General features: G+C 45.0%; 1 protein-coding gene across 1 annotated transcript in view; it reads left to right on the top strand.

The window, feature by feature from the left end:
* PIK3AP1 (phosphoinositide-3-kinase adaptor protein 1) overlaps positions 1 to 15,451 on the top strand; it is an 82,852-nt gene that overhangs the window by 54,113 nt on the left and 13,288 nt on the right. The window contains exons 9-13 of the mRNA XM_016219834.2: positions 8,685 to 8,780; positions 10,695 to 10,889; positions 11,547 to 11,612; positions 13,458 to 13,663; positions 15,263 to 15,335. Coding sequence (XP_016075320.2) covers positions 8,685 to 8,780; positions 10,695 to 10,889; positions 11,547 to 11,612; positions 13,458 to 13,663; positions 15,263 to 15,335 — 636 coding nt within the window. The remainder of the gene's footprint in view (positions 1 to 8,684; positions 8,781 to 10,694; positions 10,890 to 11,546; positions 11,613 to 13,457; positions 13,664 to 15,262; positions 15,336 to 15,451) is intronic.

Below are 15,451 nucleotides of genomic sequence, written 5' to 3'. Positions count from 1 at the left end.
CTAAATCAGCAGCTTTCAACACCGTCAGTCCCCACAGGCCCTTTTTACAGCAATTTGCAATGGATGCCCCCTTTACTACCCTGATAAGAGTTTCATATATAATGTAACCTACCAACATATGAAATTTTTAGAAATCAAGTATACACCCTAAATGAAATATGAAGGAGAACTATAAATATAAACTAGAACTCATAAAGAAGGAGAGGAAATTCTCAGGTGTGCCTCACATGAGGACGTAATGAAATAGATACAGGCCCTGTGCTCAGAATCACTGCCAGTGTCCTGGCCTCACGTGCTGACCGGCACGTGTCTATTGCATTGCGGACTCGGAGACCGCCAGCAGCATTGCTTTCAGAACCTGAATTTTCCTAAATGGTGAACGATTCTTCACACTCTCCTTTTCATTTTCATAACAATTGAACTCCTGGAAAATTCAGTGCATATGAAAACCATGTAAAAACACAAGTTGTGTTTATATACAGAGTAGTTTGGTTTTAGGGCTCAGAAAATTATAAGCAGATTTTTTATTGATTTTTTATTGGATTAATGTATAATAAACTTATCTTCAAAATATCATATCTCCAGGACATGATCTTTCTTATGTTACTTAACAAATTTTGCCTGTTTTTGTTTACATTAGTTGTTTTCTTCCAATAGTAAAAGTAATACATTCTTACAAAAACTTGAAACAAAATAGAATATATAACAGAACTGTTATTAAAAGTCCATATGACTCTACCCAACCAACCAATACAGCACTAGTAATTAGTTTGGTGGGTATATTTGTCCATATTTTTTCCTTGTGCCTTCTGATATTAAATAGAAAATATAAATATAAACAGATATGTACAAACACACACATATGTATAAATATGTATCATAGGCAGTTTTTTAACCTATCTGTTTGTCTGGGGAAGTATTTAAAAGCCATGAGGGATATGAAACACTTCCTGTGCAGGGCTGTCCCGCACATTGCAGGGTGTCTAGTGTCTTTCTCCCATGTTCTGCTAAATGCCAGTAGTGTCCCACTATCATGGTGACAACCGAAAACACTCTCACAGATTTTCCAAACCCCCTCTAGAGGGCACTGCCACTCCCCTTGAGAACCACTGGTCTAGAGAATGTTGATTCCAGTGCACACACCGGGGTTGAAGCAGGAGGACCATGCCGTCGGCCCTCTAAGAGCCTTCTTAATATGTTACCCCAGTTGCTATCCAATGCTAAGCACTCTGAAACTCTGCCTAAGACTTAGCTCTCCTTCCCTCTGGTCTATGTAATAGATTTAAGAAAGATAAGACAAAATATCCATCAACATGCCCAGCTCTATTGATGAAGGGTTTTCTGGAATGGGCAAGATTGAGCATTGCCAACGTGCAGCCTGAGGAGACAGTAGGGCCCTGGGCCCACAGGGAGGTGGGCCTGGCTTTCCCATCCATGAATGGAAAAGCAAGAACCAAGAGGGTACTTTGGAACAGGAGGTGTGGGTGTCTAATGGGGCCAGAGGCAGACCCTGACAGTAGCAGCACCCTTGACTCTGCAAACCCAGTGCCTGGAAGGTGTAGTCCAGTGGTTGTTAGGTGCTTGCCAGTTAGGTTGACTGATCCACTGAAGGAGGGAGGAGAAAGCGGGAAAGAGCAGTAGAAGCTCCCTTTAACCACCTACCTGGGAGGACTGGGAGGACTGGGAGGATTGATAGGCACTCTTCCCGAAAGAGCCGTGAGCTGGCCGGGAGGTGAGGAGAGAGGGTGCCATCCCCACCTTCCAAATCCTTTATCTCACCAAGTCTTCAGAGCAACTGTCCAAGGATGTTTTTATTGACCTATCCTTCACACATGAGGAAACCGATGCGCAGAGAGGTTACACACCTTTCCCAAAGTCTCATAGCTAATAGGTGATAGAGCCCAGATTTGAACCCCGGTCTCTCTGTCCCTGGGACTGTATTCTTTATTCTGTGCCAGAAATTTCCATCTAACACGACAAATTTTAGTCCTGTTTTCTTTCAGAAAAACCATGTAGCCACTGCAGCCCTGCTTGTTCTTTCCGCGGCCCAGACATTAGCTCACGTAGCCTCTGGCGTCCCCTGCCCTTGCACATTCATCCACCCCCATGTACCCAACAAGCATTTCTGGAGCATCTACTATGTTTCAGCGACTTGCTTCACCTGGTTGATGAGGAGGCAAGGGGGGCTAGGACACAGTCCTTTTCAATCTTGGACAGAAAGCCCTTCACAAAAGAACATTTGGGAAGCCAGAGACCATGCCTCATCACTCTGCCCTGTGTCCTTACACAGGCATGTGAGGCACGTGAACAAGAATCCCCACTTTACTGGCAGTTTAGTGTGGACATAGAGCCTTGACACCTCTTATCCCCCTCGGTGCTCCTCCATGTGACATTGTCCCCCTGCCCCCCGAGTGAGTGGAAAGCTGTGGGGAATGCTGAGGGTAGCCTCCCGTTACTCCTCATGGTGGAAACAGTGAGCCCCTCCAGCACTTCCCAAGGCAGCGGAGTGCCACAGAGCTAGCCTGGTTTGTGGCCAATTGGCCACTTGTAAAGTCACCTGGGGTCAGGGCGATTCTGGTTGCCATAGAACTAGAGTGAGGCCACCCATGGGCAGGCTGCAGAATTTGGTGGCTTTGGGGTGGGGACGGGAAGCCCACTGTATTTTTCATTTGCCTGATCATATAAATTCTAGATTTTCTGATTCTCGGCATGACTTGGTTTGTGCTCTGTCTCTGTGGTTTAACCTTGAAAATGACCATTCACCCACTGGCCCAGCACCTGGAGAGGAACCATCCATTTTACTACCAGTGACTCTCTAGGGGAGAAGGTAGTTCAGTTCATACATAAGGAGGACAAACTGATAAATCTAAGATCCATATTTTCAACACGATCTGGCACATTAATATCTCAAAACAGCTGCCGGCTGTCAAGTCAACCGACAGTTTTTAATCTGTTATCTCACCTGACTGTCCTTGGACTTGGAGGATAAAATTATCCTTATTTTACAGGGGAGAAAATGAAGGCTTCAAGATTTAGTAACTTAAGTCCTATTGAAGGAGAACTGACTCAGGAATCTGGGTCTGCAGATTCCCAGGGGAACCTGTCCTGTCCTTCTAGGGTCTGCACTTGCCAGCTTTGGGGCAGACACTTAGGAGCTGTTTATCTAAATAGCTGAGTTTATCAGTGCCACCTTTGTTAGCATTCAACCCTAGGGGCTGAAAATAAAAATTAAGGAATATAGTGTTCACTCATTTATTTACTCACTTGCTCTCAGGACAAACGTGGAGGTCAGGCTTTTAGGTCATCTCCTTTGGAGGTCATTTAACTGTGTTGGGACAAATCTGCCTCTTCTGACTTGAGTTTTGGAAAAGGGAGAGCAATGAAGCCCTCTTCTCCAAAGGGGGCCCAAAACAACCGCTAAGTAGAAAGATTGTCAGGGAAACCCACAATGTTGAATGGAGGGGGCTGGGGAGCAAGGTGGGGTTCTAGCACTGAGATGTTATGATTCCACTCCAGTCTTTCCTTCCCCTTGAACTTGCGTGGGTGCATGCACGTGTGCATGCACACATACAAACACACACACATACAAGCCTACATGCATACATGCACAACCCTCTCCCACTCAGGGTCTTTAGTTTAGATATGCTGCCACCAGGTGGCAACTACAAGTCTCTGTTATCAAACCTTCCACTTTGCTCCCAATTCTCTTGAGAATTTTTTGTTCAAGATCCCACAGATTTAAACCATCAACGTCCTCACCTTACTGTATAAGAAATAAATGTCTTTATTAAGGTCAAGCTTATGCAAACACTACATAATAATCAAGGCACACCTCTCAAGGTGTTTTCACTACCTCCTGATCTTTTTCACATTTAGTTCTTTTGCCCCTGTCCTTGCCTTCAGAGAATGGTGCAGTGGTCCTGGTGGCCCTCAGACTTAGGTAACACATTTTGTGCAGAAAGCTTCACCCAATGACTGGTCACTTCCCTGAGGCTCTGGGTACTGAGGCTTCGGGAGCCATTTCTGGGAGGCCCTTGTCCAGCTGTTTGCAAGGTAATCTGCTTGTAGATTTAGCTCCGCTTAAATATCTCGGAGGCATGTTTTTCTTCCAAAGGAGAAAGGAGCAAAAGGTGAAATGCGTAATATCTCGCTACTGTACACTCACAGGAGTCACTCTAATCCATCCCACAGGCGACTGTCCTGCTGCATGCGACTCCTGCCTTGAACTTGCTTTTGCACCCCTGCTGCCTCCGCCCAGGTCTGCGGCTCAAGTTTGTGTGTGGCAGAGAGCTCACTTAGCCCTTAGCAACCCCCTTGGTAACTGGCGTCTTTGTAACAGATCATCTCCAGCGTTTTCTTTTTATACCTGAGCTCTCTGATTACAGCCCCTCTCTGTGAGCTGGGTCCCTTGCAAGCTGGGTCCCCTTCAAGCTGGGGCCTTGCAGCCCAGCCATGTCAGGTCTGAGCCCAGCTGAAGGAGCATTTGAAAGCAAAATTGTTGTTGCTGATTTGCTTCTGGAACATGCCGCCTTCCCTGTCTCTACCCTTTTATCTCAGAAGTTTTCTTTCCTGTTGCTGCTGAGGCTCTGCCATCCGCCTGCTTCCCGTCTTGGGAAGGCTCTGGCTGGTAGAGCCAAGAAATGCTTTAGGCGCAGTGGGGCTGGATGCAAGGCATGAGGTCTTACCAGCAAGGAACTCATTCTGTTCCTGTCCTGTCCAGGGCCGACACTGACCCAGCGGAGCAAAGAGAGGCTCAGGGCACCTCCTGACTTCTATTGCTTTTTATGCTCCAAACGTACAAAGAATTGTGTTGGGGACATAGGCATATAGTGAAATCTACTGGACTGAATGTTTTAAAGTTAATATGATAAAATCCCCACCACCGGCAGTGAACCTGCTCCCCTCTGGACCCGCACATGCTCCCCATGGGGCACTGCATGCAGACCACTGTGCACTGTGCTCATGTACACTTTCCTCTGCTTACCGCTCCTCCCTCAGTTAAGAGGATGCGTTATCCACAGTGCTGTACACAATAGGTGCTCAATTATTTCTTGAATTTGAGAGTACCAGAAAATAAGAAGCAATCCTAGACTCTGTGGTGTGGAGTAGTTTGTAGACATTCCAGCGCAGACTTCACTTTCCCGATAGGTGGTAGTGAGACATCTGTTAGATGTCCCTGAGTGTGGGACATCTCAGGGTGGTACTAACCCCTTGGCTGCTCCAGGCAGCCTTCTGTTTCATGTCTCTGTGCATTGGCTTGTGCTGCTCCTGCTGTCTGAGTTGCCTTTCTCTTTTCTCAGCTTGGGAGATGCCCAGATTCCTTCACAAAGCCCAGTCACCTCCATATCACGTATTCATTAGTTTGTGCATTCACACATTGATGCATTCAGCAATGTCTGCGGAACCCCTCATGTGTTTAAGTCCTACTCCAACTCCTGCCCCCCGTCTCTCTCTTTTTCTTTCTGTATGTCTGCGACTCTCTCCCTCTCTCTTCGTCTCCTTCCCATTACTTTTCCACTCGGGTATGGGAAGGTTGGACTTTCTCAATGACCTGGTAAATCAAAGTGTCCATTCCACCCAGGGACCAATCAGGTTTCAGGTTACCTTCAAAGGAGTGATCATGCTACGCTGTGCCTACCTCTGAGGCTCTTTTTTAGCTACAAAAATACTTACTGAAAAAATTCTTTTGGCCTGGTTTCAGGGTTTGAGAACCTTTCCAGAAGAATAGTCTCTCAGTATCTGACATGTTGCTGTATTATGTACCCAGATTAGGTTTTATATTAAATTAACCACACATAATCTGGATGGAGTTTCTACTGCAGCTAAGTAATCTAGATTTTTGTCCCATGAGGAGTATCACATGGACTTCTGTGCAAATTCATCGTTGCTCTGGACTGATTCCCTAATTAAATGCCTGCTGGGCTCTCTCTCATCTGTTCAAGTTTCTTTCTTCCCAGGAAAGGGTTCTTTCTCATTGACTCCTTTAGTAAAGTACAGTGTAACTCTGCAGCTGCCTCCCCCCAGAAAAGACTGTGGCCCAGAGTCTCCTTGTTGTTGTTTTTTCTCTCCACTGAATTGAAAGAACTTTGCACTTTCTCTTTAGACCAGCAGGCTTCAGCGCGTTTCAGTTTATTTTTAACTTATAAGTGGTGAAGGTTAAGCACTTGGAATCTAAAGTACAAACCCTAAGCACCCAGGAATGCAGGGATTTATTGTTCTGCTTCCAATTACAAAATATCCTTTGTCCCTGCACTTCTAGAATTTTCTGTGTTTCAGTCACTCACGTGTTACTCACTGTATGCCTGGGTTGTATGTATACATGCAGCTGTCAAATTTAGAGTTTGAGAGGGTATTCTTGTTCATTAACTCCAATGACTAGGTACTTTTTCTTTTCTTTATTATTACAAAGATAGCATCTGCTACTACTGTACTAGGACTTACTGCCTGAGAGAGGAGCAATAGTGTTTTAAAATAATTTCATGTGCCAATGTCAGTTAGCTGGTATGGAGTGCCTGGGGAGCTGTGTTGAGAAGAATTCTGAGGCCAGGAACAATGCTAATTGACCAGTAACGTTTGCCTTGAGTATAGAGTAGAGACCTGGAGGCCAACATATGTATTTGCTGTTCCTGGTCTAATTAGAAGATATTTATGTTCAATTCAGTATAAAAAGAATAATTTTATTTAAAATGTAAATGGCAAGAAAATAACTTTTAAGTAACTTTATTTAAGGCAGTGCACATCCAGAGACTCAACAAAGGCCAATCCCTGTATCAGGCCAGGGTGGCTGAGTCTTGTGTGGACATGATGGTCTTTCTTGAGTCGAGTGTGTCCTACTCCCAGGCTGACTGTGCTGATATTTGGTCCCATCTGTGTTACATAAGCAGAGTAATGTCCCCGAATCTGTGAATATGCTAAATTACATGGCAAAGGGGAATTAAAGTTGCAGGTGGACTTAAGCTTGCTAACCAGCTGGCCTTAAGATAAAGGGAAAATCCTGGATTATCAGGGTGGGTCCAGGGTAATCACAGGGTCCTTAAAAGTGGAAGAAGTCAGAGATGGTACCATGAACAGGACACAGTTCAGCTTACCTTTCTGCCCAACATTGCTGGCTTTGAAGCTGGAGGATGAGGGCCTGGTGCCAAGGAAGGAAGGCAGCCACTGGAAACTGGAAAGGTAAAGGAGACAGATGCTCCCCTAGAGCTGCTGGAAAGGAAGATAGTCCTGCCAAGCCTAGAGTGTAGCCCAGTGAGACCATTTCAGACTTCTGAGCTACAGGACTGTAAGATAATACATTTTTGTTGTTGTTTTGAGCCACTAAGCTTGTGGTAATTTGTTATGTCAGCAAGAATCCAATACACTGTCTAGGTTACCTCAATCTAATGATAACAGTTACCACTAATATCTAGTGCCTGGCACTGTTGATAAGCATTTTATAAGCATTGTCTCAATTGGCACATACAGTCTTTCTATGAGGTGAGCACTGTTATTTATCCCTACTTTACAGATGGAGATGTAGAAGCTCAGTGATATCAAGTAACTTGCCCAAGATGCAGAGCTAGTAAGGGTCAGAGGTAGGGCTTGGAACTCGGTCTCCAGGATACCAAAGGCCACGCCTCATTCACAACCCTCAGGCCCTTTCCTGGACCACAGGACTCAAAAGGCATTTGCGTTTGAAAGAGTGGGCTTAATTTTAAAATATATAACCATGGCATTGTATATACCAGCAAAAAAAAAAAAAAAAAAAAAGGAATTTGGAACAACAAAGAGTAGATAAAGTGTGGTTTCTTAAAACAATGGAACATTATGCAACAGTTGGAAAGGATGTATTAGAGCCCCTTCTGTCAACATAGTACCACCTCAAAATCATAATAATACCATCTCAAAAACATAACGAGAACTCAATTTTAGGTCACCCATGTAATTGGTTATTTATAAGGTGGAATCACAGTGACCTTTGGCTTTCGCTGTTAAGTATAAACCCACAGAGACCAAAACTGTGTATGAAAACCATTCAATTACCACAGCAGACTCTACTCAAACCCGAGTAACCAACAGTGCCCTATGACTCTATGACTCTGAAGTATGGGTTTGGGGAGTAAAATTTCAGCCTTGTGTTACAAGTAGAGCTTTGATGTTATTAAGAGGTTGTATTCACCATGTCATATCACGCAATTACTGGGGACTTACTTGCTTAAGCAAAATATGTAGTTTGAAGTTGAATAATATACTTGGAGAAAAAATGGTTTGAATTTCATTATTATACACAGATATACTGTTTCCTTACTACTTTGATCTTTGGGGACCAATTAAATACATCCGGTGAATTTGTAGAGGAATTCTATGCAATTCTTTATGTCATGTTTCCCAAGAATGCCAATTCACCAGATCATATACTCTTCAGCTTCAAACTGCATTCGTACCTCTGAGTTCTGTGGTTCAAGAAAGGGCCTGCGGGTTGTGAATGCTGCTCTGCTTTGTACCCCACACTTAGTCTGTATTCGTACTGAATAGATAGGTGGGTGGGCGGGTGTCTATGATGGATGGAAGGATAGATGGATTAATGAATTCTTGAATCTCTTAGTTCAAGATCTCTTGACTTGTGAAACCTTGTATATCCATCTGAAAAGTCTCCTTGCTTGTGTGGAAGAACAACTTATAACCTCTCGGTCTCCTCTTCCTTCTAGATGTCGAAATGCTTCAGGCCAGTACATCTAACCCAATCTCTGGCGAGGGCTTCTCTCGGGCCACTAAGGACTCTATGATCCGCAAGTTTTTAGAAGGTCAGTTGCAGCTGAAAGCAAAAGAGAGAAAGAGGAACACATGTAAGACATTGCCTGGTTCCGTCTGAAGGTTGTTCCACTTAAGGAATGGGCTGCCATGTACATGGCCCATGAGTGATTGAAGACACTCTCTCCCCACAAGCTCCCTCATCAGCCTGTTACAGGAAGGCCAGAAGTTGCCACCACTGCAGCCATTCATTTAGATAAACAAGTCGCCTTCAGCAAGACCTTTTTTTAAATGCACATGTTTATTCTTATTTAAACAAAATTCACTGAGTACCTACTATGAGCAAAGCACTATTGTGGATATTGGGCTGGGGGACACAAATAAAAATAAGATGATTAGCATTTCCAGAGACTTTACTTTCCAGAGACTGGGAGAATATAGGGGAATATACGCTATTATTAAGTTGAGGCTGTATTGCGTAGTGGTTAAGAACACAGTCTCGATTCCTCCTTCAGTTAGCTGGAAAACCTTGAACAAGTTGCTCAACTCCTCTGGGTCTCAGTTTCCCCAGTTGCAAAATGAGATGAATGCTGTACAAAGAGTTATTGTACATTAGGCCTCAGAGCAGGGCCAGACATAGAACAGGTAATAAAGGTTTATTACTGTTGGTGTTGCTCTTCTTCTTATCATTATTGAAGGTGTCAAGGATGGAAGGCGTTACATTATATGAGTAATTCCTTAATTCTGTTCAGTCATTTATAATTTATGGTGGGGTCTATTGATCAAATAGGTGTAGAAAGCAGGGTGCTAAGAGCATAGGACTCAGGATGGAAAAAGTAGTTTTGACAGTGAAGAGCAAAGGGAAGTTGTAAGCAGTAGTAGACAAATCACAGGGAAGCCCAGAGCAGTTTCCCCGCAGCTCAGAAGATGTAATGAAAAATTCCTAATAAATACTAGACTAGAAATCCCATAGAGAGAAGATCCAAGCTTTATTTATCCCTGTATCTCCAGCAGACATTTAATAAAGATTTGATGGCTGAATGGTGCTAGGGAGAGGAAAGCACCTACTATGCGTATATACTGAACTGGATGTTTTCCCTTTATTATCTCATTTTGTCCTCACAGTACTCCTGCGAGTAGTTCTCGGGGAAATCATGCTCAGAGAGGTTATATAACATGTTCAAGGTCACACAGCTCTTATGTATGAGGGGCGGATGGTACACAGGTCTGCTGAGATTCCCAAAGCCAGTGGACATTGTATTTGGTTCTGAGCACAGAGCTTTTCAGCCTATCACTAGGAATGAGGCAGAGAAAATCTGAGGGCTGTGGGACTCCAGGGACAGAAGGTGGGAGACAAGCTTCGGTCCTAATCTTCTGGTTGATGGGGAGCACAGCGACTGCAAAGGTTGCCAGAGAAACAATAGAGTGTGTTGGTTAAGAGCACAAGCTCTGGAACCAGCTTTCCTGGGCCCTGATCTGGCTCTAAGTGATTCTGAGCAAGTTATTTAAATCCCTCAGGCCCCAGTTTCTTTATTTGCAAAATGAGAATAGTGATTGTAGTCACTCCACAGCGTTATTATACAATCAAAGGAAATAATGTGGGTAATACACTTGGAGCAGCGCTGGGCACAGAAGAAGACCTCGGGAGGGGTTTGCTATAGTTATTTCGATGCTGAAGATGAAGCTGCTGGAGCTGTTGGTGGCGAGGCCTCCCGGCCACCCTCAGTGCTACCCAGGCTTAGGGGCTGGTTCCAAGTGTCCTTGGGCTTTGGGGCTGTACTCCTTTTTCCCTGCTTCTAATGGGGCGAATAACTGAATCTCAGCAGTAAAATTGAGATAATAGAGCCTAAAGCTCACTTCCTTTTGCGGCACTGATCGGGGCAAATGAAGGTGACAGCAGCGTTTTCTCAGCTGCTTTGCATGAGGTTCTCGGCCACGCTTTCAGTCACCGTTTACTATGTTTCTAGGCAACAACGTGGGAATGGCCAGTTTGGAGAAGGAGCTGTACCATCACGATCCAGATGATGTTTATCACACAGTAGAAGATGATGAGGCCTTTTCTGTGGACCTGGCCAGCAGGCCCCCGGTCCCAGTACCCAGGCCAGAGGCCAGTGCTTCTGGTGCGCACCAGCTGCCCGACAATGAACCGTACATTTCGAAAGGCAAGTGTGGCAGGGAATGATGCCTAGTGGGGTCAAGCCTCTTGCTTAAGATCACATGGCTCATAAGTGACAGAGCCGGGATTTGAATCCAGGGAGTGTCGTGCAGAGCCCACGGAGCCCTAACCACTATGCAGATCTATCAGTAGGTGGACATTGGTCACTCCTCAGTTTTCCCTATTAGCCTTTATGGGACTGCCCCTCATGAGTAACTTCTTCTAAATTCCTTTGGAGCCCTGGACACATTGTACTCATTCCACCACTCCAAGTTCTGTCTATGGCACTTGCTGACATGTCAAGTATCACTTCCTATGATTTTCAAGCTCCAAGGTGTTATATGCTAGCTTCAGGCATTCAGGGATCCAGCGTACATCCTTCACGCCACCCTTCTCTCTAATGATCTGGCCTTGTCCTTCAGGGTTTGAGACCTTGTCTGTTGGTCTGCCTTCAGTTCCTAATCCCTGCAGCTTCTGCTCATTAGTTGCTCCTCTGAGAGTTTCAGTTTACAGAACTGCATACAGTGGTCCAAGGCATGAGATTGTTATGATTATTAATTTTGTATAAGGTTTTGGTAATTTTTTGTAAATGTATTAGATAATTTAAAGCCTTTTAAAAAGAGATCTGATTTAGCTTTTACCTAGAATACTGTTTATCTCACAGTTTTTGCAGAAAAAAGTCAAGAACGGCCTGGGAATTTCTATGTTTCCTCAGAGAGCATCAGGAAAGGTAAGCCAGTGGTCCTTGGCTTCCTTTTGTCTGACCTGGACTTCCAGGTGGTAGAAGTGTTCATGTTTCAGTGACTTCCAGGTGTCACAGTGACTCCTTAGTTAACATTGATAAACAGGGAGGTCCTGGAGATACCTTGGGTGGAGCTGTCTGAGAACCCTGTACTGATGGGAAAGGAAGAGGAGAAGAGATTGAGGTGCCCATGCCCACGAATATTGCACAAATTGATCATACTAAGGATATTAATACTCTAGAAAGTAGCTGTCACAGCAGGCAAAGGTACTATCTGAGCATTGAGATCAGTCTCAACAGGATGAAAGTGGGGGTCCAGCATCTTTACCCAATGATATAGTCCTACCATGCTACTTACTTTATCTATCCTTGCTAAACTGTACATTAATTCAACTCTTATTTAAGAGACATTTTGCTTGCCATTGGGTAACATTCTTCTTTTTTTTCAAAAGACTTTTTAAAGATGTTTGTGGAGATAGGTGCTCTTTTCTTCCTGGTTAATTTCCTTGTGCTAAACACAGGCATTCAGCGTTATCCCATTGACGATTCTTTAGAAAAGGAGTGATGACACCATCTAAGCATGGGAAGGCATCCCTAAGGACTTTGATTGTAGATGGGAATTGGTTGGTTTGTACATTGTGTCTTCTCCCCACACTTCATCTCCCAGTACAATTAAAGACAGCCTTCAAGAGGGCAGACCTGGGAGAAAGGCATGTGAGTATGTGTAGACAGATGAGTGAATAGTTGGGAAGACTGATAGATGAACTTCTTTGAGGTTTTTTCAATACCTACTAGGGAAGCCATTTCTCTTTTTCTTTCTTGCCATCTCCCTGAGTCACAATGCCCAAATTGGGTCCTGCTGGAGACATGTAGAATCAAGGATAACCCCACATGAACTGAGCAGTAAAATGTCAAGTTGTCTTCCCATGTTCCAGGGGCCCCATCACCTTTGCAAATAGCTCATTCCCTTTACAACTTAGTGGAGTGACAGCCTGGGGAGATAGAGGAGTTGACTTCATATTTCACTCGAATCTCCAAAGCAGAAAACTATGAACTTGTGATGTGGAGGAGAGGTTGGCACAACCCAATGAGAGCTAGTTGGGACCCAGCACCTAATTTACACCTGGTGATGTTGGACCTGGGTCATGATTCCATTGGTATCCCTGTTTCCTTGGGCATTTCATGCTCATGGGTCCACCATCCTTGTGCTCCATGCTGCTCAGCGGCAGGGAGGAAGGGGACAGCTGGGAGTGTGGGAGAAGCATCCTGGCTAGATTTTCCTGTAGATTCTCTTCTGGGAGTCGATTTTAGTCTGAAGCAGTGGTTCTCAACTGGGGGTGCTTTCTCCTCCCCCACACACCCAGGACATCTGGCAATGTCTGGGACATTTTTGGTTGTCGCAGCTGAGGAAGGGGGAACTATTGGCATCTAATAGGTGGAGACCAGGGATGGTGCTAAACATCCTGCAGTGCACAAGACAGGCCCCCAACAACAAAGAATTATCCAGTCCAAAATGTCCATAGTGCCTGGGTTGAGAGATGCTGGTCTAAAGGCCTCTCAGTAATTCAGGCTTGAGAGATTTTATTCACTCATCAGCAGATTTCAGACCTCCCTAAAATGTTGTGGCCTTGTCTACTTTAGCGTAATAGGCTTTGAAATTATTAGCTGCTTCCCTCTCTTCCCATATCATCTGTCCCGCTTGCTAGGTTCCACATGTAATTGTTCTTTTGAGACTCGTCCTCTGGAGCCTGTGACCAGCCTTGTTAACCCTGCTCATGCGGTCGACTCCCCCAGTGGGGGAGCTGTGGAGCTGAGTTTTGCCATCCTTTCCAGAGCCTCCTGTCAGACCGTGGAGAGACAGGCCCCAGTCAAGTATATACGACCCTTTCGCTGGGATGAAAACGCCAGGCCAGCGGCAGCTTATTACTCTCCAGGAACAGGTGAAGCTGGGCATTGTCAACGTGGACGAAGCTGTGCTCCACTTCAAAGAGTGGCAACTCAACCAGAAGAGGCGGTCTGAATCCTTTCGCTTCCAGCAGGTAACTGGCTCCGGGAGGAATTGGTTTCATGACTGTTTCTCCTAGACGGGAGTGGAGGGCTCAGTCCACAGCTGTCTTTTGTATGGCTGTAACTGAGCCCCTGTGGCTGGGCCTGTGAACGTTTTTTTGAGCGTCATCAAGAGTCAGTGCATATGTGTAGCTGTCACCTGTAGTCTGTAACCACCACAGCTCCCTGGCTGAGAGTTGGGTGGCGTTTCTGGTTGTCTCGAGGCTAGAGAACAGGAACAAAGACCCAATTGTAGATCCCAATTCTGTGGATGCTGCTTCCCTCCCCACGTGGCCCTACGCTTTTGTTTTCCAGCTTTTTTTCTTTTCAGAGTCCCTCTCTCTACTCCTAGTGGCAAGACTCCCACTGAACTAACACACTTTATTTATTTATTGATTTATTTATTTATTTATTTATTTATTTATTTATTTATTTTAAATATATCTTTATTGATTTCAGAGAGAGGAGAAGAGAGGGAGAGAGAGAGATAGAAACATCAATGATGAGAGAGCCATTGATCGGCCACCTCCTGCACACCCCCAACTGGGGATAGAGCCCGCAACCTGGGCACGTGCCCTGACCGGGAATCGAACCCCGATCACCTGGATCCTAGGTTGACGCTCTACCGACCGGGCTATCACACTTTAGAACTCAAAGAGAATTTGGAAAGCTCTCAAGAAATACGATTAAATGAATAAAACAAGTCATAGATATAAAACCACCCAAGTTAAAACATACACACACACAACTTCTAGTGTTTCCCTATTGCTTCCCGGACCAAGCTCGGTCTCTCAGGTACAGTTACAGCCCAACGCACCTTTGCGGTCTGACCTCTCTCATGTGAACCTTCTATGTGTCTGGATTTAGTCCCTGGAATGCTCAGACTCTTCACTTCCAGGTGGTTGTTGTTTACTGACTAGAATAGCAACACATTTCCACCCTCACCGGTCTGTTCAAAGTTTATTGAATGGCTCTAATAGACCACACTTCAGGATTACAGAAAGATACAGGACCTGGTCTTGCCCTTCAAGAGTACACAGTGCCTCTGAAGAGTGCATGCACGTGTGGGCATGTACACACACACACACACACACACAGAAAGAGAGAGTCAGAGAGAGAGAGAGAGGCAGTCACTAAGGACTGGAGCAGTGTGGGGAGGCTTTAGGGAGAAGGTGAGCCTTGATCCCAGGCCTGCAACAGATTTATGGAGAGCAATCGATGTCCTTCAAGGTCAGGGGAATTGTGTGAGAACATAATCTCTGAGGCAGAAATGTGCATGGAGTGTTTGTGAACAGGTAACAGACCGGCTTGGCTAAGGGGCATACAAGGAGGATGGCGGTGGGTTATAAATCTGGGAAGGAGCTGGGAACCAGGGGGAGGGGAGACACTTTGTTGTAGACAAGGTGTCTCTCTATTCTCTTCAGGTACTTGGATTTCTCTGGGGGCGAATTGCAAATGCACTCAGCCTCATTTGCATGTTGGAAATGTTATTGCAATGCGATGTGTCTTACAAACAGCATAAAATCAGAAAGAAAGTCTAATGCCTAGAGGATATAATTCTGACGCATACTTTAAAACAATTTTTTTCCCAGGAAAATCTTAAACGGCTAAGAGATAGCATCACCCGAAGACAGAGAGAGAAGCAAAAATCAGGAAAGCAGGCAGGTATGTGACTTCCTGGGGGTGAGGGACTTTGCTGTAATCTGCTGTCCTTGACTCTCCTTTCTGCTGGGGCCTGAGCGGGCAGACTGCTTGCCCAGCTCCTCTTACCCTGTTTACAT

This window comes from Miniopterus natalensis, chromosome 14, assembly GCF_054644295.1.
Source record: "Miniopterus natalensis isolate mMinNat1 chromosome 14, mMinNat1.hap1, whole genome shotgun sequence".
NCBI lineage: Eukaryota > Metazoa > Chordata > Mammalia > Chiroptera > Miniopteridae > Miniopterus > Miniopterus natalensis.
The sequence above is the reverse complement of the archived record's forward strand: the minus strand, read 5'-3'. Positions and strand labels throughout refer to the sequence as shown.